Here is a 21,580-nt window from a genome sequence, read left to right as displayed (position 1 = left end):
GTGCACATTGTAATCACCTGGGTAGCATTTAAAAACATTGATGCTCAGGCTTACAGTATTCAGAAAGTGTGTATTGATTAGAATTAGATTTAGATGGTTTGCCTAATAGGCAAATGTTTCCTAATTTATAGTCTGTCTTTACTCTGAGGTCTTCATTTAGCTTGTTTAGCCTAGCAGGCAGTTTTATTTACTGAGAAAACTGGGTTTTAGTCTCAGCTTTGCCACTAACTCGCTGTACTTATAACCTGGGACAAGATAACTGCCCTCTCTGGGCTTTAGTTTCCTCTTTGGCTGTATTAGTGAGGGGGGACTGATTAGATCAGATCAGGGTTGGGCAGACTTTTTGTGTTAAGGTCCAGTTAGTGAATATTTTAGGCTTTGTGGGCCATACAGTGTCTGTCAGTGTCTATTTTATTTATTTTTTATTTGTTTTGAGAGAAAGAGTGGGCATGCTTGTGTGTGGGAGGGGCAGAGAGAGAGAGAGAGAGAGAGGGAGGGAGGGAATCCCAAGCAGGCTTCGCACTGTCAGCACAGACCCTGAAGCCAGGCTTGATCCCCATGAATCCCAAGATCATGACCTGAGCTGAAATAGAGTTGGACACTTAACCAGCTGAGCCACACAGGCTCCCCTGTCTGTCATGGTGTCTAAAGCTCCTTTTAGCTCTGGTATTTTGTGGTTCTCTTCTTTCAAACCCTAGCCAGGGGTCTCACCTCGAAACACCAAGAAAAATCTTGTTTAATCACCACCAATTAAATATAGATAATGCCAAGCACTTCTATAGTGCTTATTACCATTTGCCTGCCATTATTCTAAATATTTCATCTATATTAACTCTAATCTCCAGAATAACATAGTGAGGACTATAGGTACTATTATTATTATTATTCCCATTTCATAGATTAGGATACTTGAGGCAGGGAAAACTAAGATACTTAAATATCCTGCGAAATGAAGTTGGGTAGTGGAGTCAGAATTTGAACCCATGCTTCTGGCTCCATCATACACTGTTGGCTTTCCCTAACTTAGATACAGACCTCCAAATAATATATGCTCTATCTCAGGTATCTTAAAATAAAATCTCACTGAAACCGTCAAAAGTGGGCCAATCTGGAGGCTGTAAAATTGGCCACAAGAAGAGCTTTATTATTGATTTCATTTTCTCAAAAGAGCCCTTTTGTTTCTGTCCCAGCATTATGGTCACATGGCATCGTCTTTGTTTATATTTTCAGCTTTCTATCATATTTACTCTTCAAAACCTTGAAGGGGTTCAGTGTATGGAAGCTGTCTTCTCAGTTTCTGGAATTTAATTTCACCTTAGTAGGAATTCATTACTTCAGTCAAGCAAACAGACTAGAGTCAAATGGGAATAAAAACTCCTCATGAGAGGCAGCAGAAACAGCTTGTGTTATGGGCAGAGCATCTAGGCTTTAGTCGTGTCTCTATTGCCAGCCAATTATATATGCAGGGGAGCTCCCTGAGCCTCTGTATTCTCAAGTATAAAATTTCAGGTGATTGGACCGGGTAGATGATCTCGGAATTTCCTTACATCCATCCTTTGCCAGGGCTTGCAGGTGGACTTCTAAGCAGCCACTGCAGAGGCTCTCCGTTGCAGAGTTTCTCATACTTCAACTTTAAAGTATGTTAAAAGTATGTTAACTTTAAAGTATGCCAGTTTTGCATTCTCTTTTCTGATCTGTCTGCATTTATTTATCTATTTACTTATTTAAACGTTTATTTATTTATTGAGACGGATGAGTGGGGAAGGGCAGAGAGAGAGAGAGAAAGAGAGAGAGAGAGAGAGAGAGAGAGAGAGAGAGAGAATCCCAAGCAGGCTCTGCACTGTCAGCATGGAGCCCGACGTGGGGCTTGAAGTCATGAACCACGAGATCATGACCTGAGGCAAAGAAATCAAGACTCCGATGCTCAATCTACTGAGCCACCCAGGTGCCCCTGTCTGCATTTATTTAGATGTAAAAATTCATGTTTTACGTTCTTTTTACCAATTAGGAAGATCTGGTGCTTAAGAAGAATGCATAGTGTACTTATTATGTATGTACCTCTCAGTTTGAGAAGCATGGCCTTGTATTATGATTGTAGTTCCTTTTCCCTTAGATAGAGATAGCCTTGGAAGGACCAAAAGTCTCTATCTGCACTACAAATTCCAAACCACTCCTCTCACTAGACTGAACACATCAGGTACAGGTTCTCCCACTTTCTGAGCATCTTAATCTGTCTGATTTAGTCAGCATGTCTGCAGTTGAACTTCTGCCAAGCAAAGCTAAAAGGAGTAGTTGCCTGCCCTGTTCCTGCAGCTAATTCATTCTTTCTTAATAAAGTGTACATTTTTTAAGAAGTTATCCTTTTATTAAGAAAGAAAAGTTAAATAGGGTGCCTGGGTGGCTCAGTCGGTGGTTAAGCGTCTGACTTTTGATTTCAGCTCAGGTCTTGATCTCAGGGTTGAGTTCAAGCCCTACATTGGGCTCCGTGCTGGGTGTGAAGCCTACTAAGAAAGAGAGAAAGAGAGAGGGAGGGAGGGAAGGAAGTTAGGCAAGAGATTTGACCTTTTCTCTACTTTCCAACATCTCTTCATTTGAATAATCAAATTCAAAATCTTTAAAAAAATTTTTTTTTAAATGTTTTCTTTATTTTTGAGACAGAAAGAGACAGAGCATGAGCAGGGGAGGGGCAGAGAGAGAGCGAGACACAGAATCTGAAGCAGGCTCCAGGCTCTGAGCGGTCAGCACAGAGCCCAACACGGGGCTCGAACTCACAAACCGCGAGATCATGACCTAAGCTGAAGTCGGATGCTCAACTGACTGAGCCACCCAGGTGCCCCAAATTCAAATTCTTTTAATCAAAAAGGAAAATCAACTTTTGGTGATAGAGGCAGGAAAGCGATTGAAGGATTTCAGGATCTAATTTGGATTGGGAAGGAAATGAAGTTAAAAGGGGGAAGATAACTTATGAGGAAGAAACCAAACAAGGAGGGCAGCTTTTCATTTTGCTTATAAACAGCTATGTTGGGGCATCATAGCCAACATGAACTCAGACAGAGCTCCACAATCTGCACAGTGTCCAGGATCTTGCTGATTAACACACTTATTAGGGCCACCCTACAGCATAAAAACCCTAAAGGGTTGGAGCCATGTTGCCTGGATTTTAAGTCCTAGCCCCACTACTTACTAGCTATGCAACCTCTCTGTGCTTCAGATTTTTTTTTTTTTATGTTTATTATTTATTTTGAGAGAGACAAAGATAACACAAGGGTGGGAGGGGCAGAGAGAGACGGAGAGAGAGAATCCCAAGCAGACTCCACGCTGTCAGCACAGAGCCTGATGAGGGGCTCAAACCCATGAAACCGTGATATCCTGACCTAAACCAAAACCACCCAGGGATTTTGGGGAGTTTCTCCATGGTGAAATTTCTTTGGACCAGGGTTTCTCAACTTCAGGACTGTTGACATTTTGGGTTGGGATAATTTTTTGCTGTGTGAGCTCTTATTTCCTTGTAGTATCCAGTTAAATACCTAGAACATTAAATGTTTGGTGGTTATGATATTTAAAGAAGATGGTACAGTCACACTTTAATGTCTCTTAGAAACTTTAAATCACGTATGTCTTTATAGTACAGTTATTTGTATCTCTGTTTCTGCTAGCCTGGACTCCTTGAGGACAGGGACCCTTTCTTAATCTTCTTTGCATGCCTAACATCTTGCAGATTACCTGGCACATAATAGACTCAGTAAATGTTTGCAGAGATAAGTCAGTTATGTTGATAATTGGCTAAGTAGGTTAAACCTGGGATTTTTCAGAATATTTCAGCTATCAGACCTCACAAAGAGGCCAGAGCCTCCTTAGTATTGACAGAATCTGATTTGTGCAGAGAGAAGCATTTTATCCGGTCATTTCTGTGTACACAGATCACAGGTGTCTTCTGGGAGAGTAGGAGATGGAACGGAGTGGCATACTGCCTTTAAAAGATAACACAAACCCTTTAAGCTCTTCTTAGCACCCAGGGCTGCCTGTTCTATAGGCGAAGTCACACTGAAACTATAATTGAAGCTGGAAAATAGGTGGAATGTAAAGCAATCAGCTACAAACCTGACTTACCCTGGTAGAATGTTGTTTTGTGGGCAGGTAATAAGCCCAGTTGGGGCATTTGCAATATAAATATCTGTATGGACCAAATGTGACGTTTACAAAATTGATTGGTTTCTAAATTTGTTTAGATATTTATCCTTAGTGCATATGTGTAAAATGTTGCTGTGTTTTTGCTTTTTGGCTGGGTGGTATGATTTTAATTGATAAGCAATGTATGCCCTAAAATGCATCATTCATGGGGCACCTGGCTGGCTCAGTTGGTGGAGCATGTGACTCTTTATCTCAGGATTATGCGTTCAAGCCCCCTGTTGGGTGTAGAGATTACTTAAAAGTAAAATCTTAAATGCATAATTCGTAGGTGTACAAAAAGTGAAAATACCTGTGTAGGGGTGCCTGGGTGGCTCAGTCAGTTAAGCGTTGACTCTTGGTTTCAGCTCAGGTCACGATCTCACAGTTTGTGAGTTTGCTGCCTTGCTCCCTGTTGCCCCAGCTTGCTCTCTCTTTCTCTCTCTCTCTCTCAAAAAAATGAAACATAAAAAAATTTAAAAAGTGAAAATACCTGTGTAACCACAACTCAGTTCAAGAAATAGAACGTTACCAGTCCTCTCAATAGTTTTGAAAATTGTGATTTGATCCAGCAATTCCACTTCTGGGTGTATATTTAAAAGAATTGAAAAATTCAGCAAATGTTTGAAAGTTTCAGTTCATTGCAGATATTCACTGTTTTCTCATTGTGCTGAAAATCTGTCATCCAAGTCTTTCGTTGTTATTGTGGTAAAGTATACATGACATAAAATGTACCATTTTACCATGCATTAAGCACATTCACATTGTTCTGCAACCTTCACCCTCTATCTCCAGATCTTTTTCATCTTCCCAACTGAAATTCTGTACCCATTTTTTTTAAGTAAAAAAAATTTTTAAAAAACATTTATTTATTTTTGAGAGAGAGAGAGAGAGAGAGAGAGAGCGAGCATGAGTGGGGGAGGGACAGAGAGAGAGAGAGAGACAGACAGACAGAATCGGAAGCAAGCTCCAGGCTCTGAGCTGTCAGCACAGAGCCCGATGCAAGGCTCGAACCCGTGAACCCTGAGACACTCAACTGACTGAGCCACCCAGGAGCCCCTGTACCCGTTTTATATGGACTCTTCATTCTTCTCTGCCCCAGCACCTGGCAACCACCATTCTACTTTTTGCCTCTGAATTTTTACTAGTTTAGTTACATCATGTAAGTAGAATCATACAATATTTGGCTTTTTGTTACTGAGGTTTTTTTTACTTATCATAATATCTTTAAGGTTCATCTATGTTATAGTATGTGTCAGAATTTCCTTCCCTTTTAGGGCTGAATAATAATGGAATAACACATTTTATTTATCCATTCATTCATGGTGGACTGTTGGGTTGCTTCTACCTTTTGGCCTCAGTGAGTGATGCTGCTATTATAGACATGGGTGTATAAATACCTGTTCAGCTCCCTGCTTTCAGTTCTTTGGGGTACATACCCAGAAGTGGAGTTGCTAGATAATATGGTAATTCTATTTTTTTATGTGTTGTTTTTAAGATTTTATTTTTAAGTAATCTACACTCACTGTGGGGCTTGAACTCACAACCTTGAGATCAAGTGTCACATGCTCTACAGACTGAGTCAGCCAGTGTCCCTCTATTTTTTATGTTTTGATGAATCACCGTACTGTTTTCCATCCATAGCTATGCCATTTTACATTCCCACCAACAGTACAGAGGGGTTCTAATAGCTCTACATCTTCACCAACATTTGTTATTTTTTGTTTTTTGATAATAGCTATCTCTGTGTACGAAGTGCATCCAGATTTTTTTATAGGAACTTTTTGTTATGGAAGTTTTCCAACATATAAAAAAAATAGAATGAGTACCAGTTGAACTTCTGTGTGTCCGTCACCTAGCTTCAGCAAGTTAGGAACACTTGGCCAATCTTGTTTCATTTAGTCTATCCCTCTTCCACCATTATTGGAATGTAGATCCCAGTTGTCATATACTTTCTTTTTTTTGTCCTATGGTTAAAAACAGAAAATAAAGATAAAATTTTAATGTTATGAATGTTACTGCAAATTTTACTTGCATCATTGTTCTCCCTTTCATTTAGTGATCATAATTCTTTTCTAAAGTAATCTCTACCCAATGTGGGGCTCGAACTCACGACCCCGAGATCAAGAATCAGATGCTCTAATGACTGAGCCAGCCAGGCACCCCAGTGATCGTAATTCTTGTGTCATTATTAACAAATGTCTTTTCAGCGTCATTCTTGCTCTCATGCAGTGCAGCTATAGATCTACTTTACATATGCCCTTCATCTACCCTTGCCTTCTTGCTTATTAAAAATTTATTCAGGGGTAAAATGAAAAAAATACACAGTAGCTGTGATCACAAGTTGCACAGTCATTTGTAAGCTCAACTTTAACAGCACATCGCTAACTGTCAAAAGAAGTCATATTAGAATGGAAGAGTGAAGCAACATCATTATAGATATAACCTTGGATCAGCTCTCATGTCTTTAAAAAATATATATACTTCCATTCATAAGTACTTCAGTATACTGTATACCTCAAAGTTAAAGACTCCTTTTTTTTTTTAAGTTTATTTATTTTTTTTTTGAGAGAGGGAGTAAGCTGGGGAGGGGCCGAGAGACAGGAGAGGTAGAGAATCCCAAACCGGCTCTGTTCTTTCTTGATGTGGGCTCAAACCCACAAACTGCGAGATTATGATCTGAGCCAAAACGGAGAGTCGGACACTTAACCAACTGAGCCACCCAGGCGCCCCAGTGACTCCTTTTTTATTTTCTCCTTTTTAACAAAACAAAACAAAACAAAACAAAACACAAAACCATAAAGCCATATGATACCTAAACATGAACAATCCTTTTATTATCAGATACCTGTTTAGTACCACCATATCTTTATGCCCAGTTTCTTTTAGTCTGATGGTATGGGAAACAAAAGTTGACAAATCACTCAAAGATGACAATTCACATTGGTAACCAAGATGTAGTACTTTTGTATGAATTACAGTTTTTAGTTTGTTAACTCTGTGAGCAACAAGTCTTTCCTTAGACCATGAGTACTTCTTTCTGATATTTGTTGGCATTTGCATATACCATAAATAGTGTAGTAGTCTACTTCCTTTAAAATAAGGTGAGCCTCATTCTGGGGTTACCTTCTGTTTGATTTATGTTGATGTGTTTATTTGTTTAAGCTTACTATTTTAAGGAGTTCTAGAAGATACACTTAAAGATGAGACTCAAAATGACAATTTACCAGGTATCTAGGTGGCTCAGTCAGTTGAGTGGCTGCCTCTTGATTTTGTCTCAGGTCACGATCCCAGGGTTGTGGGATTGAGCCCCATGTCAGGCTCTGCGCTGAGCGTGGAGCCTGCTTAAAGATTCTCTCTCCCTCTGCCCCTCTCCCCTCTTGTGCTCGGTTTCTCTTTAAAATTTAAAGAAAAGGGGGGGGGGGATGGAAATTTATCTACAAATTTATCTATATGTCGGATAGAACATGCTGGTAGGGATATTTACATTTTGGTTTTTTTGTAAGTTGGGGATGGTAATTTTGCATTTGCAGCGATAATTTCCTTAACATTAATCTCAATGTTAAAAACGAGAATCCACTTACAGCGTTCAGAAATCTTCCACTGGCAAAATCAAGTTGTTGCTGTTTGAGTTCTTTCACATTGATTGGGTCATTTGGAATGCAACAGAACCAGCTAAAGTTTGTGGGAAAAGAGGGAGAGGAACACGCAATTGTTAACTCCTTTTCTCCTGTAGTCTTCTTAATTTGTGCAGAAGACTGCGGTGTAGGGTATATCCTATAGCACTTTGTAACATCAGAAGGAAGTCTTGCTCAAGATACACAGAGAGAACACCCTGTGATCTAAGATTCCACCAGTACTCAGGTGTAAGAATGCAAGTTTGTTGTCGGGCACAGATTGAGTTAAAGGCAGAGCTGATTCTTTCCTGGTGGCTCTTTATGTCTTATGTGCACTATTTTACTAATTAACAATTTTATTTTACCTGAAGATAGCTTCTGTCCCTGTTGGGTAAAAAACCTCAGTAGCTACCAGCAAAGAGGCTTCAGAGTGATAAATGATAACACTAAATTTATTTCCCATTATCCTTCTGTTGTGATAGTAGTTGTTGTAATACAGGTAGTAATATAATAACCCTTCATAGCATCTGCAGTGTTAGGCAAAAACTAAGTGCTTTGCATGTATTAACTCACTTAATCCATGCAACAACCCCACGAGATAGACATTATTATCCTCATTTTACTGATGAGGGATTGAGGCACAGAGAAGTTAGTAACTGACTACTCCACGGGTACAAATAGCTGGTAAGTGGCAGAGCTAGGAATTGATCTGAGGCAGCCTGGCGCCAGCGTCCTTCCTCCTAACCATTATACTGTGCTGTACTTAATCGACACCCATGTAAGTAAAGGGAAATGTGAGATAAAAAATGCTTTTAACATCTTTGTGGGCTCTATGGAACTTATTATTTGTTCATTCAATGCTCCCTGTAGAATCAGTGATTACAGAGAGAACATTTAATCTCAAAGCATTCATCCCTGTTTTCAAACTAGTATTTTCAGATCTGCTCTCCGAGACCTTGCATTTAGAAAAAGTACATTTGAACTCTTTAGTTGAATTGGCAGATCAAGAGCTTACAGACAGGATATTGCCTTTGAGTATTTAGACTGTATATGCTGGCCCCCTGAAGCAGTAATTTGGTTAGATCACAATGTTTCCACTAGAGTGTAGCAGTATTAGGGGTTCTGACTTCAAAGTGTGTATGTGTGTGTTTTATATGTATCTTTGTAAATAGGCCACTTCTTCACAAACGGAGCCAATGCTATACAAATCCTGAAAATGTTTCAGAGCATTTTAATCCAAGAAATATCTAAGCATTTGAAGTAGAACTATGAGCAATGCAAAAATGTTACCTTTCTGGAGACTTACGATAAGTAAAATAAATAAAACAACCTGCCCATTTTTAAATGCTTAAAGTTCAGGCCTAAAGAACTTCCAGTTAATCTTGCAGAATTAGTTCTTACTTGAGCACTGATTTACATACACTTTTTATCTTTAAGTTTAAACTAATTGCCACTATTTGATAAGAAAGCCAGTGTTTTGTTTTCTCCTGCTACCTTTGTCCTGGGTTTCTTGGGTGGGTCCCCTATGCCCTGAACACAAATGCTTAGAGCACATCTGTTCCGGTGCTTTGCATCAGTCACGTGTTTGGCTGGAGGGAGGTATGGATCACCATTCCTACCTCAAATGTGCCTTTTATGGAAGCAGGTGACTATCTCATGCTAATTTTCTTTCCCCTAGGTTTATGAAGGCTTAGACATCATCACCAACAAGGTTTCTGCCCAAGAACAGAGAATGTGCCAGCACCACATGATCAGCTTTGTGGATCCTCTTGTGACAAATTACACAGTTGTGGACTTCAGGAACAAGGCAACTGCTCTGATATCCTTAGGAAAGACAGCAGCTAGGCTTGTGGGTGCAAGGCAGCCCAAGCCAGAAAGTTTTCTTTTCAGTGACAGTTTCTTCTAAGCAGGGGCACCCAAGACCTAACAACCCATAGGTAGCATCCCCATCTGAACTATATGGATTGAAAGATAGAATGCCCTTGCTACTCAGAACCTTGTCTTCAGACTGCAACATTTAGCATCCCTTGGGCACTTATTAGAAATGCTGAATTTGGTCCTCACTCCAGACCTGTTGAATCAGAATCTGCATTTAACGAGAATCCCAGGTGATTCATAGGCATGTTAAAATTTGAGAAGCTGTTTTAGTGGCAAGAACACTGATATAGGAACCAGAAAATCTGTGTTCTAGTCCCAGAACTACCTCTTTGGACCGAGTGGATTTTATTGGGTAGAGAGCATTTACCCCACGGAGCTTCAGTTTCCCACCCTTTAAATGAGGTTACAAAATCAGTTTATAAATATAATGGAGTTACAGTTAGAATTTAATAGGGATTGTTGGGTGAGGGAGGACTGCAAAACACCAATAAATTTTTTTTTCTAAAAATAATTTTTTTTCTGTGATCAGTGATCTTTTACTTTTTTAATTTTAATTCCAATATAGTTAACATTAGTTAACATTAGTAACAGTGTTACATTAGTTTTAACACCAATACATTTTTGAAAAGACTAGTATAAGGGAACTGCCCTTGTATTTTAACTGTTCAGACTGCCTTTAATATTTGGACTGCCAGATGGGGCTCCTGGCAGACTCAGCTGGTAGAGCATGAGACTCTTGATCTCGGGGGTCACAAGTTCAATCAAGCCCTATGCTGGGCATAGAGATTACTTTAAAAAATATATTTGGACTGCTAGATATTAAAACGTAATGAAAATTCATAATAATTATAACAGCATGGAACTTACACTAGACAGACTTATGGCACAGAATAGAGAAAACTCAGAATACAAATTCAAATCAATGTACATACTTAGCTTATGATCAAGGTGGTATTTTAGAACAGTGGAAAAATAAAGCAGCAGTTAATAATTATTCCTAGGACTTGGGGTGCCTAGGTGACCTAGTTGGTTAAGCGTCTGACTTTGGCTTAGGTCACGGTCTCACAGTTCTTGAGTTGGAGCCCCGCATCCGGCTCTCTGCTGTTCAGATCCTCTGTCCCCCTCTCTCTCTGCCCTTCCCCTCCTTGTGCACATGCACTCTCTCTCTCTCTCTCTCTCTCAAAAATAAACATCAAAAAAATATTTCTAGGACAGCTAATTGTTTTGGAAAAAAATAAAATCACAACCTCATTATATATATGACATAAATTGCAGATGGATTTCAGAGTTAAATATGTGTATTCTTAATGAAACTTTAAAACAAATGGGATAATATATAATTGATTACTTATGTGATTTTAACTACACACAGTAGGGAAGGACTTTGTAGATATCTAGTCTTTAAAAAACATTTTTTTAATGGATTTTTTAAAAAGTTTATTTATTTTGAGAGAGAGAGAGAGTACAAGTTGGGAAGAAGGAGAAAGAGACAATCCCAAGCGGGTACTGATGGTGCAGATCCTGTTGCGGGGCTCAAAACTGTGAGATCATGACCCAAGCCGAAGTCGGCTGCTTAACCAACTGAGCCACCCAGGTGCCCCTAATGGACTTTTTAACTTAATTTTTTCCCTTGTTGTGTTAAAGTACACACAAAACTTACCACTTAGCCATTTTTTTTTTAAGTTTATTTTTTGAGAGAGACAGAATCCCAAGCAGAGAGAGGGAGAGAGGATCCCCAGCAGGTTCTGCATTGTCAGCACAGAGCCCGACACATGAGATCATGACCTGAGCCAAGAAACCAAGAGTTGGACGCTCAACTGACTGAGCCACCCAGACGCCCCTATAAAGAACGCCTATGGATCAATACGAAAAATACTTAAAGGGCCTTAGTAGTAATTCACAAAGGAAGAAACATAAATAATGGTAAACATGAAAAAGGGCTTACCCTTGCTGTTAAGGCCATGCAAATCAAAATAATGAAATCATATTTTTTTGCCTATCAAATAGGCAGAGATTAAAATGCAGATAATAATTCTTGCTCTACCGGCTTTACAAGGCAATTGTATCAGATGAGATAATGTATATGAAAGCCCTTGGCAAATTAAAACATATCCCCAAATGTCCATTGTTGCTTTAAGACAGTTTGGTTGTTCAGAAAGAACTGATAGAAAATGGAGTTTTCATAGGGCAGCATGGGATGACTTAATCACATCACTTACAGGAATGGAGATTTCTGAGTTAAGGTAAGAACTTAGAATGTCAGAACTGAAAGTACTTTAAGAAGTATTCTTAGTTAGCTTTCTTTTTTTTTTTTTTAATGTTTTTATTTATTTATTTTTGAGAGAGAGAGAGAGAGAGAGAGACTGAGCATAAGTGGAGGGGTGGGGGCAGAGAGAGAAGGAGACACAGAATCTGAAGCAGGCTCCAGACTCTGACCTGTCGGCCCAAAGCCAGACGCAGGGCTCGAACCCACAAACCATGAGATCAGTACCTGAGCTGAAGTCGGATGCCCAATGTACTGAGCCACCCAGGTGCCCCCTTAGTTAGCTTTCTTGATTGGGCAGGTGAAGATATTAGATACTGAGGCCCAGAGAGGAGAAGGGTTTTGCCCAGAATCACAATTGTTTCATGGCTTGGGCAAACAAGTCAAACCTTTTCCCACCAAATGTCACCTATCCCATGTCCCTCCCTCTTTTCCACTCTTTTTTTGGCATCTCACCATTTTACCCTTCTCTTTTTACTTTCCTTGCTCCCTTTTCCTTTGTTAATCATGTTATATATTTGAATTTTTATTACAGTTACTATGTAATTGTGTGCTCCCTATGCTTAAAGGGGGAATATAGAATTTCTCTTTTAAAAAACAAATAGACAGTGTTTCTTCTTTATGATCCTTGATCGGTAACAGCTTTCTTCCCACCCCACCCCAGCCTCTTCGGGGTTAGTGGGCCTCTGATAGAAAAGAGGTCATCTATCTCTGTGCCCACAGACAGGCTGGCAGGGGGAAGAAGCATGTAAATGAGTCTTTGTCTAGGTTGAAAGTCTCTTTATCAATTATCCTTAGAAGCAAAGCCCTTCATAAAGCAGATAATTATCTGCTCAACAGAGATTCTAAAGAAGAATTCAAAGTAGCAGGGATATAAAAACAATAGAGGCTCAAGTAAATTCAGTACTTACTCAATTGAAAGCAAATATTTCAGGCATTGTGGTAGGGGATTTATATGCCTTGTCACATTTAATGCTCTGAAGAATTCTGGAGAATTTTACAGGTGAGAAAACTGAGTAACTTGCCAGAGAGTTGGAGCTGGTCATTGAAATCTATTTATCTTTGGAACCCATGCTTTTCAGTTTATCTGGTGGAATCTCAAGTGGCCAAAATGTGCATTACTACCACATAATGGTGGGGACTGAGTCCAAGAACCATGGCTTAGAGAAACCAGCTTGTATTTTGCCTTAGAAGGTAAAGTCACACCATGGGCGTCACCTTGGTGGCTTCCTGAGCAGCTGACACTTGGTTCTCTGAGAGCCCTTGGGCTTGTGTTCATTAAACTGATTTGGAATACCAAGCAAGCTTTGAATTTTAGCAGCAAGGCCTAAACATTTTTAGCACTGAAAGGAATTACCATCATGCATTTGTCTCTGGTTTATGCAAGACCCTCCAGAACTAATAGGAAATGCTTGTGAGAACTCATGGGAAACAGTGAAGACTGATATCCATTCATCTTGGTTTCCACCCTTTCCCCTCTGTTCTCCAGACAAACAAATGAGTGTGGTTTCTTGCTAATACCCTCCTTCTCAGGTGAGTCAGGATGCTCTTCTTGATATTAAATATTGTGATAATCTTTCTTAACGTTCACATTGAAGATATATTTGCCCGAGACAAAATTCCTATTGTCGTGGGAGGAACGAATTATTACATTGAGGCTCTGCTCTGGAAAGTTCTTGTCAGTACTAAGGTATGTTTAGTTCACTTGTAAGTCACTGAGGAAATGGGTTCCTCTTTCTTGCCAGCTAATTTTGGTGGGAGGAAGGTTGACTTTTACTTATTTCTTATACTCAGCAACTTACTTTTCTTACTTAATATTCTGAAGCAAGTGCAACCTCCATATGTGAAGTGTGCTCCTCCGGGGTGTGGCCTGAGGGTAAGGGCTGTGTGTGGGAAAAATGCTTCTCTGTGGATTAATTAGCATCTCCATGTAAGTTAACAGTACATCAGTCTGACTCAGCATTTCTTGGCTGTAACAATCTATATGTCAAAGAGATGTCCAACACTAACCTTTCTAATGGAGATGCTATTGCATAGGGTGGGACTTTGCAAACTGAATGTGCGGGCAATTCTGGTCCACTCTGGTCATTTGCTGAGAAGACTAGACTCATGGATATGTTAATACAGATGCGTTAGCCCTGGTTCCTGTTTATACTTCTGACGAGGAAGCAGGGGAAGCAGGTACCTGAATACTTCCCTAGGCAGTAAGTCCTCTTTTGTTTGCTGTAGCCTCACAACACTACCACAGTGTATTGGAATTTTCTGTTATATGGTCTTTGTCTCACTATATGCCAGGACCTTCTGACTTCTCTCTATTCTGTATTCTCAACTCCCAGCAAGGTGCCTGACGCACACACTGTCTCAGTGCTTGTTGAACTGTTAAATTAAATTTACTTGTAGATCTTCTTTTAATAGCCCCAGGAGATGGACACTGAGAAAGTGACTGACCGGAAAGTAGAGCTTGAAAAGGAGGATGGCCATGCACTCCACAAACGCTTAAGCCAGGTGGACCCAGAAATGGCTGCCAAGCTGCACCCACATGACAAGCGCAAAGTGGCCCGGTAAGAAAGCCTGGGCCCACTGACTTTGAGTCCCTCTGGAGTTGGGCAGTGAGTCGTTCCTTGTGCCTGGGTAATGAGAGGGCTTTGGCAACAGCAGTTAGTGGAGATTGGTGTGTTCCAGCTCACAGTTTGTGAGGCCCCCAGTTACTGCCTCAGTTCCCCTCCCTCAATAAATAATTGCACCCAACTTTGTTGTTAATTTAAAATGTATAGTACAATAGAGTTTTCCCTAGGGCCTATGTAATCGTGCTTCATTTTCTATTTGATCTCCCCTTGTATAGCAGTTTTCATGTAAATTTTTTCTGGCATGCAATTGGTTTACATTGTGATTTGAGTTTCATAATTAATTGTGCAATGCTGAGTTTTGCCCCAGCAGCTTTCCCAGTGGGAGGTGGATTTTATAAACCATCTCCTGGACCAGCTCACCTTTACATATGGAGGCTTTCTTGAAGGAAAGAGAGAGGTGGTGAATGAACTCATAAGGTCATGTTTTCTTAGGTTGTTTTGAAATTGCAGCTTCATGTGTTAGGTTTATTTTTTTTGCAGTGTTGGAAATGATACCACATCTGACAGGGTAGAGGATCTAACGAAGGACCTACTATATGGATGATTGGTTATACAGATTAAATATAACAACATATGGTATTGATAGGGATTTTTTTTAAATGCTTTTTAATTAAAAAAAATTTTTTTTTTTACATTTATTTATTTCTAAGAGACAGAGATAGAGCGTGAGTGGGAAGGGGCAGAGAGAGAGGGAGACACAGAATCTGAAGCAGGCTCCAGGCTCTGAGCTGTCAGCACAGAGCCCGATGCAGGACTCGAACTCACAAACCGCAAGATCATGACCTGAGCCGAAGTTGGACACTTAACCGACTGAGCCACCCAGGTGCCCCAAAAATGTTTTTTAATTTAATTTGAGAGAGCGTGCCTGCACACGTGTGCACGCGCAAGCAGGGGAGTGGCAGAGAGAGAGGGAGAGGGAGAGAGAGAATCCCAAGCAGGCTTTGCACTGTCAGCATAGAGCCCAACATGGGGCTTGATCTCACAAACTGAGGTCTTTACCTGAGCCGAAATCAAGAGTCAGATGCTTGACCGGCTGAGCCACCCAGGCACCCCTAGATCAGTGTTAATCCTTTTTTCATTATCTCCCACCACTCCCAACACATCCAGAGCTTTTTTAGAAATTTTTTTCTAATTGTGCCTCCCTGCCCTCCATGAAATTCAATACTAAAGAATAATATTTCTTCAGGTATGGTACCCCTTGAAGTGTCACACATCATTGTAATATCTAAGGTTTTTTGCTCCCTTGGTAATGCACATTCTAGATAAATGAAGTTTATACTTTCAGTATCCAAACATTTTATTTTAAAGCATTTTATTTATTTTTTTTTTAATTTTTTTTTTTAATTTTTTTTTTTCAACGTTTTTTATTTATTTTTGGGACAGAGAGAGACAGAGCATGAACGGGGGAGGGGCAGAGAGAGGGAGACACAGAATCGGAAACAGGCTCCAGGCTCCGAGCCATCAGCCCAGAGCCGGATGCGGGGCTCGAACTCACGGACCGCGAGATCGTGACCTGGCTGATGTCGGACGCTTAACCGACTGCGCCACCCAGGCGCCCCTATTTTAAAGCATTTTAATAGAAATCTTTCAAACATTTTTGGAAAACGGAAATATTATGATGAACATTCATTTTTATATTATTTTATGACATAATCCTAGAGGTTGGTCTTTATTATCCTCTCCTTTTATTAATCAGTTTTCTTTTTCTTTTTTTTTTTTTTAATTTTTTTTTTCAACGTTTATTTATTTTTGGGACAGAGAGAGACAGAGCATGAACAGGGGAGGGGCAGAGAGAGAGGGAGACACAGAATCGGAAACAGGCTCCAGGCTCCGAGCCATCAGCCCAGAGCCTGACGCGGGGCTCGAACTCATGGACCGCGAGATCGTGACCTGGCTGAAGTCGGACGCTTAACCGACTGCGCCACCCAGGCGCCCCAATCAGTTTTCTTAACACGTCTCCTCATTTTGCTACTTCTAAACTAGTAATGAGTTGAGAATTGTGTCTTAGTAGGAGTCAATAGGTTCTAATCAAGAGCTCTAGAGTCTCTTCTTTAGAGAGGACTGGAAGACTTTTCATCTTTTAGTTTGAGACTATATTCTAACCTCCAGCTAAGTGAGATTATCTGTTACTACATATTTTCCCTCATAAGTCCTCTTTGAGTGACCATGGTATGGAAAGGCAAGGGGTCTCTATTCCTGTGTTAGAATTTCACACAAGTAGAATTGGGTCAGGAAGGGAAGGATCACTTTCAAGCTAATATGTTGCAATCACCCAGAGTGGTAGAGTATAAATTTGAGAGTTAAATTACTTAGTGCTGCGTAACATAATAGATACGGACAGGCTGGATGGTAGCTTAAGAATAAGCATGTGAGTTCTTTCTTCAATGATCTTTGTGCTAGTAGAGTACTAAATTAGTTAGACGTGTTCTTCATTAACTTTAGACATATTTAAAAAGAAAGTTGACGAGCTGGATATACAACATACTTTTGTAACTGTGGGAAAGGCATCCCAGCGAGACTGGGCTTGTTGGCTTGTAACAGTCTCCCAAATAAGCTCTTTTACTGCTTACCTGAGGGTGAGTGAGTCCCATTCTATCTGTGTAGAAGAAGCCTGTTGTTTCTGAACCTAACTGATTTCAGAAAAGTTAATTTAGTATGTTTAGAAGAATAGTATTATTCTTACTTTATCCTAAGTTTTCTTTAGCATTGTTTCTTTTTTTTTTTAATATTTTTAATGTTTATTTTTGAGAGAGAGAGACAGAGCATGAGCGGGGGGAGGGGCAGAAAGAGGGAGACACAGAATCTGAAGCAGGCTCCAGGCTCTGAGCTGTCAGCACAGAGCCAGACTCGGGGCTCAGACTCATCAACCGCAAGATCATGACCTGAGCCGAAGTTGGACGCTTAACCGACTGAGCCACCCAGGAGTCCCAGGATTCCTGCATGGCTTTGGGAGCTTATGCAATGAAAGTGTTCTATAATAAATAGCCTCTTTCCTTGTTTCACTTGAGAATCAGTATTTTCTAATGGTTTTTATGGGTGTGCCCTCCCCCCTTTTAAATGACTTAGGAGCTTGCAAGTGTTTGAAGAAACGGGAATCTCTCATAGTGAATTTCTTCATCGTCAACACTCAGAGGAAGGTGGTGGTCCCCTTGGAGGCCCTCTGAAGTTCCCTAACCTTTGCATCCTCTGGCTTCATGCTGACCAGACAGGTAAAAGCCCTTTGATGCCTTAGAGTCCATCTGAGATAGAGCTTATTATATTACTATGTATAAAATACTTAGAACCATGAGTGGCTTGTAATAAGCACTAAACAAGTGTTAGCTATTAATTTAATTACCATTATTCATTGACTTAATGAGGTACTTTGTTCCCTTCCCCTGGGTGTCTGTCTGGAATGGAAAGAAGGATAGTGCTGGCAGTAGGCTAAGATAGCGAGGCTGGATAAAATGAGATGGTGGCGTAAGTACGAGACTGCCATCCCGGGAAGGTCTGAAGAGAAAGAGAAGGAAGGCTCTGTAGTAGGAGGTCTGACTCCCTGGATTGGCTGGATAGAGGTTGTATCACTGATTATTCTAGAAGCAGCAGGCCTGAGAAATGGGTATGATAGTCAGTTAGCTAGCCTGATTGTGGGGTTTCTTTTGTTTGTTTTTTTTTCTTTTGCTAAAGATGATCATGCCCTGTGATAGTACTAGCTTCATCCAGCTAGCATTCAGTAAGCTTTCAATGAAATGTCAAGTACACTGCAGAGTACTTGGATTTCAGAGATGAATATGAGACAGTGCCTGTTTTTTAGGAGCTCCCAGTCCAGCGGGGTGCAAACAAGATAGATCCTACATTGTGATAAATGCTGGGCTAGAAAGTGCTGTGAGGCCACAGACAAGGGATGATGAGCACTCTTCTGGGGGCATCCAGGGACCCATTTTTAAAGGTAACCTATGAGCTAGGTCTAGTATATGTGAACAGTATAGTGTAGCGATTAAAAGCACAGTCTCTGAGCCAGACTGGATTCAGATCCCTGCTCCACCATCTTCCGGCTACGTGAATTTTAAGGCAAGTTAGTGTACCTTCCTGTGCCTCAGTTTTCTATTCTGTAAAGTAGAAATAATGATAAGAAAATAATAGTAGTAATACATACATCTTCATTGAAGATTAGATGAAATAATAACACACAAAGTGCTCAGAATGTGCTTAACATGTGATAAGTCCTTAATAAATGCAAACTTTTTAGGAAGATAGGAAAAAAGGTTACTGTTACTGCAGGCTGAGAAGTAGCAATGGCAGATAATGTAGAGCATGATGGAAATGATGAAAATTTGTGATTAGATTAATCTCAGGTGCAAGTTTATAGAAAAAGATAATATTTAATGGATTTTTTAAAATTAAAACATGTATTGCAGTTCAGCATAAAATAATGGAATCGGACTCATAGTGAAGCTGTCTTTGACCTCCACATCTGAATGATTATGACCCCTTACCCTTTGCTCCTTTGTCTGGCTCAGTAGTTCACAGTGTACCTCAGATGGGCTTGGATTAAAGTTTTTGTTCCTATCCAAGGTGTTATCTGAAAGTTCTTAAATGTGAAATAACACCAAGTTAGAGTAACAAATATAATGGAAAAAAGTAAGAAGAGTAAACCAGGGGTCTCACAGCTGCCTCTAAAGTAAACAATGAATACACATTCCATAATAAAGTATTTGTCCTTCCTAATAGCTATAATTGTATGCTTCTCTTTATATAATAAGACACGCGCTTCATTCTGGCTGTTTTATTGAAGTGCAGTGTCTTAAGTATGATAAAAATAATATGAATTATTCTATAATCTTTGGAGTGTGAACCCTTTCTTCCACTTGAACAAATGTTCTTCTTCGTGGCAGCCCGTCCATTCATCGTGTAAGTGTCTAGTGGGCACCTGTGACAGACTTGCTGGTTGATGGGCTAATTTGATTGAAGTTCTAGATGAGCGCTTGGATAAGAGAGTGGATGACATGCTTGCTGCTGGGCTCTTAGATGAACTAAGAGACTTTCACAGGCGCTATAATCAGAAGAAAGTTGCAGAAAATAGGTGAGGATTTGGCTATTACTTTGACCTACTCTCCATCCCTTGCTTATGGTCAAAAGACCATAAATGTACTGGCTTTGGATCTACTTGTTTATTATTAGCCTTTGTCCTTGGCATTGGCAAGGTTTGTTGGAAGGAGGTTTGGTGTACTTGTTAACAGTTGCACTTTCTAATCTGTCAGACATTCTCGGGGGTTAATTTTCAAGGGAATTAACCAGGGAGCTGGTGCGGGTTGGGGTGGGGTAGAGGAAGGTGGTTAGAGAGGCAGGATCTCGGTTTCTCATCTATGAGATGAAATGGCTAGATCCTCTCCAAGGCCCCCGCTAGCTCTCAGATGCAATGGCTCATCTGCTGATGCTCTCCTATTCCCAGCCAGGACTATCAACATGGTATCTTCCAATCCATTGGCTTCAAGGAATTTCATGAGTACCTGGTCACTGAGGGAAAATGCACACCAGAGACCAGTAACCAGCTCCTAAAGAAAGGTGTGAATTCCTCCATTAAACCTAGCCTTGGACATCCTTGGGTGCCACAGTATCCTGCTGGTATGGTCTGAGAAAGAGCTGAGGCCAGAAGGGTCCCAAATGGCCTTCAGCTCAGAATAGAGATTCTTGTCTACCAGGTGTCTTCCAGTGTGCCGCTATGGTTAATTTTCTCTTCTTCTGGGCTGGGAGGGCTTGCCTTTCATCTGGGTGAGAACTTACAGGTTCTTAGATCTACTTTGCCTTTCAGGTATTGAGTCTCTGAAACAGGTGACCAAGAGATATGCCCGGAAGCAAAACCGATGGGTTAAAAACCGCTTTTTGAATAGTAAGTCTCATGTTTTTCCTTATCCCCTGGGTCTGTTTCCAATAGATGTCCTCACCTCGCCTGGAAAAGGAACTTTAGTTTCTGGACCTGTTCTAAGACTTGGGGACCTGATCTGGGGGAGGGTCCACTGCATAAATGACTGTCTAGGGATACTTTTTTGTAATGTCTCAGAGAACAAATTAAATCTTTCCAGTGAGGAAAGATGTGTTTCCCATGTGTTCCGCCTTACACCTGAACACATGGGTGTTGACTGCAAAACAGGCAAGAGCATAATAGCAATATCTTAGCAGAGTCAGTGCTCAGGGTTGATTTTAGCTTCACATTTTGTACCTGAAGTGCAGTCAGCTTTCTATAGGAACACTCTCCTAATTAAAATGGTTCTGGGGCACCCAGCTGGCTCAGTCAGAAGAGCATATGACTCTTGATCTCAGGGTCGTGAGTTTGGGCCCCATGTTGGGTGTAGAGATTATAAGAAATAAATAAACTTTAAAAAAAAGAAAAAGAAAAATGGTTCTTAGGCCAGACGAGCAGTGTAGAGTCAGACTGTCACCAGCTCTCCCTGCATCGCCTTCATTTTCAGGTACGTGGTGCTTTAGAATGCTGCAGCCTTAGCTTCAGTTGAACAGCACTTTTAAGGAACAGGGAAGGAAATTCTTGTTTATTTGACCCTATTCTGTGTCCTTGACGCTAAATTTGGTGCTATACATATATTTCTGAGCCTGCGGGATAGGTGTTATTCTTTTATTTTTGCAGATAAGGAAATGGAGGCTTCGAGAAGTTAAATATCTTGCCAAAAACCTGCCAGCTGAATAAGCTGTATTGAATGCAGGCCTGACCCCCCCCCCCCACACACACACACTGTACTTCATAGCACTCTTTTTGTTTCCTGTAGCTATAACTTTAGCTAGACAGCATTGGTATTGGGCCTCAGGTAAGAAATGGTGTGGTTATGAGCCAAATGGAGATTGATTTAAAAGAGATTGAATACCAGTGAAACCCCAACTCTATCTTATAGGCACTTTTTAAATATGCTTCTAAATCATCCCGTTTACCTTTTGCCATTAGACTTCTGCTTTCAGTTATAGATAAGAACAGCTGAGGCCTCCGCTGTGCTCTTTAGTGTCTCTGAACACAAGCACCTTGGTCCATGTTGTTGACC

At 40.5% G+C, this 21,580-nt stretch overlaps 1 protein-coding gene across 5 annotated transcripts in view; it reads left to right on the top strand.

Moving 5' to 3' along the window:
• Positions 1-21,580, top strand: part of TRIT1 (tRNA isopentenyltransferase 1) — a 44,164-nt gene that overhangs the window by 16,860 nt on the left and 5,724 nt on the right. For 2 of the 5 annotated variants that reach the window (XR_003970896.1, XM_030325711.1), the window contains exons 2-9: positions 9,463-9,603; positions 13,517-13,615; positions 14,341-14,486; positions 17,619-17,761; positions 18,346-18,480; positions 19,503-19,614; positions 19,984-20,096; positions 20,344-20,421. Coding sequence is in view for 4 of the 5 variants with exons in the window: in XM_030325711.1 (XP_030181571.1) it covers positions 9,463-9,603; positions 13,517-13,615; positions 14,341-14,486; positions 17,619-17,761; positions 18,346-18,480; positions 19,503-19,614; positions 19,984-20,096; positions 20,344-20,421 (967 nt within the window). In the remaining variant the exon portion in view is untranslated. Of the gene's footprint in view, positions 1-9,462; positions 9,604-13,516; positions 13,616-14,340; positions 14,487-17,618; positions 17,762-18,345; positions 18,481-19,426; positions 19,443-19,502; positions 19,615-19,983; positions 20,097-20,343; positions 20,422-21,580 lie in introns of all 5 variants that reach the window. The other 3 variants (XM_030325712.1, XM_030325713.1, XM_030325714.1) reach the window with 3 other exon arrangements.

This window comes from Lynx canadensis, chromosome C1, assembly GCF_007474595.2.
Source record: "Lynx canadensis isolate LIC74 chromosome C1, mLynCan4.pri.v2, whole genome shotgun sequence".
In the NCBI taxonomy this organism is placed as follows: domain Eukaryota; kingdom Metazoa; phylum Chordata; class Mammalia; order Carnivora; family Felidae; genus Lynx; species Lynx canadensis.
Note: the sequence above shows the minus strand (reverse complement) of the source record. Positions and strands in the feature narration are given on the sequence as shown.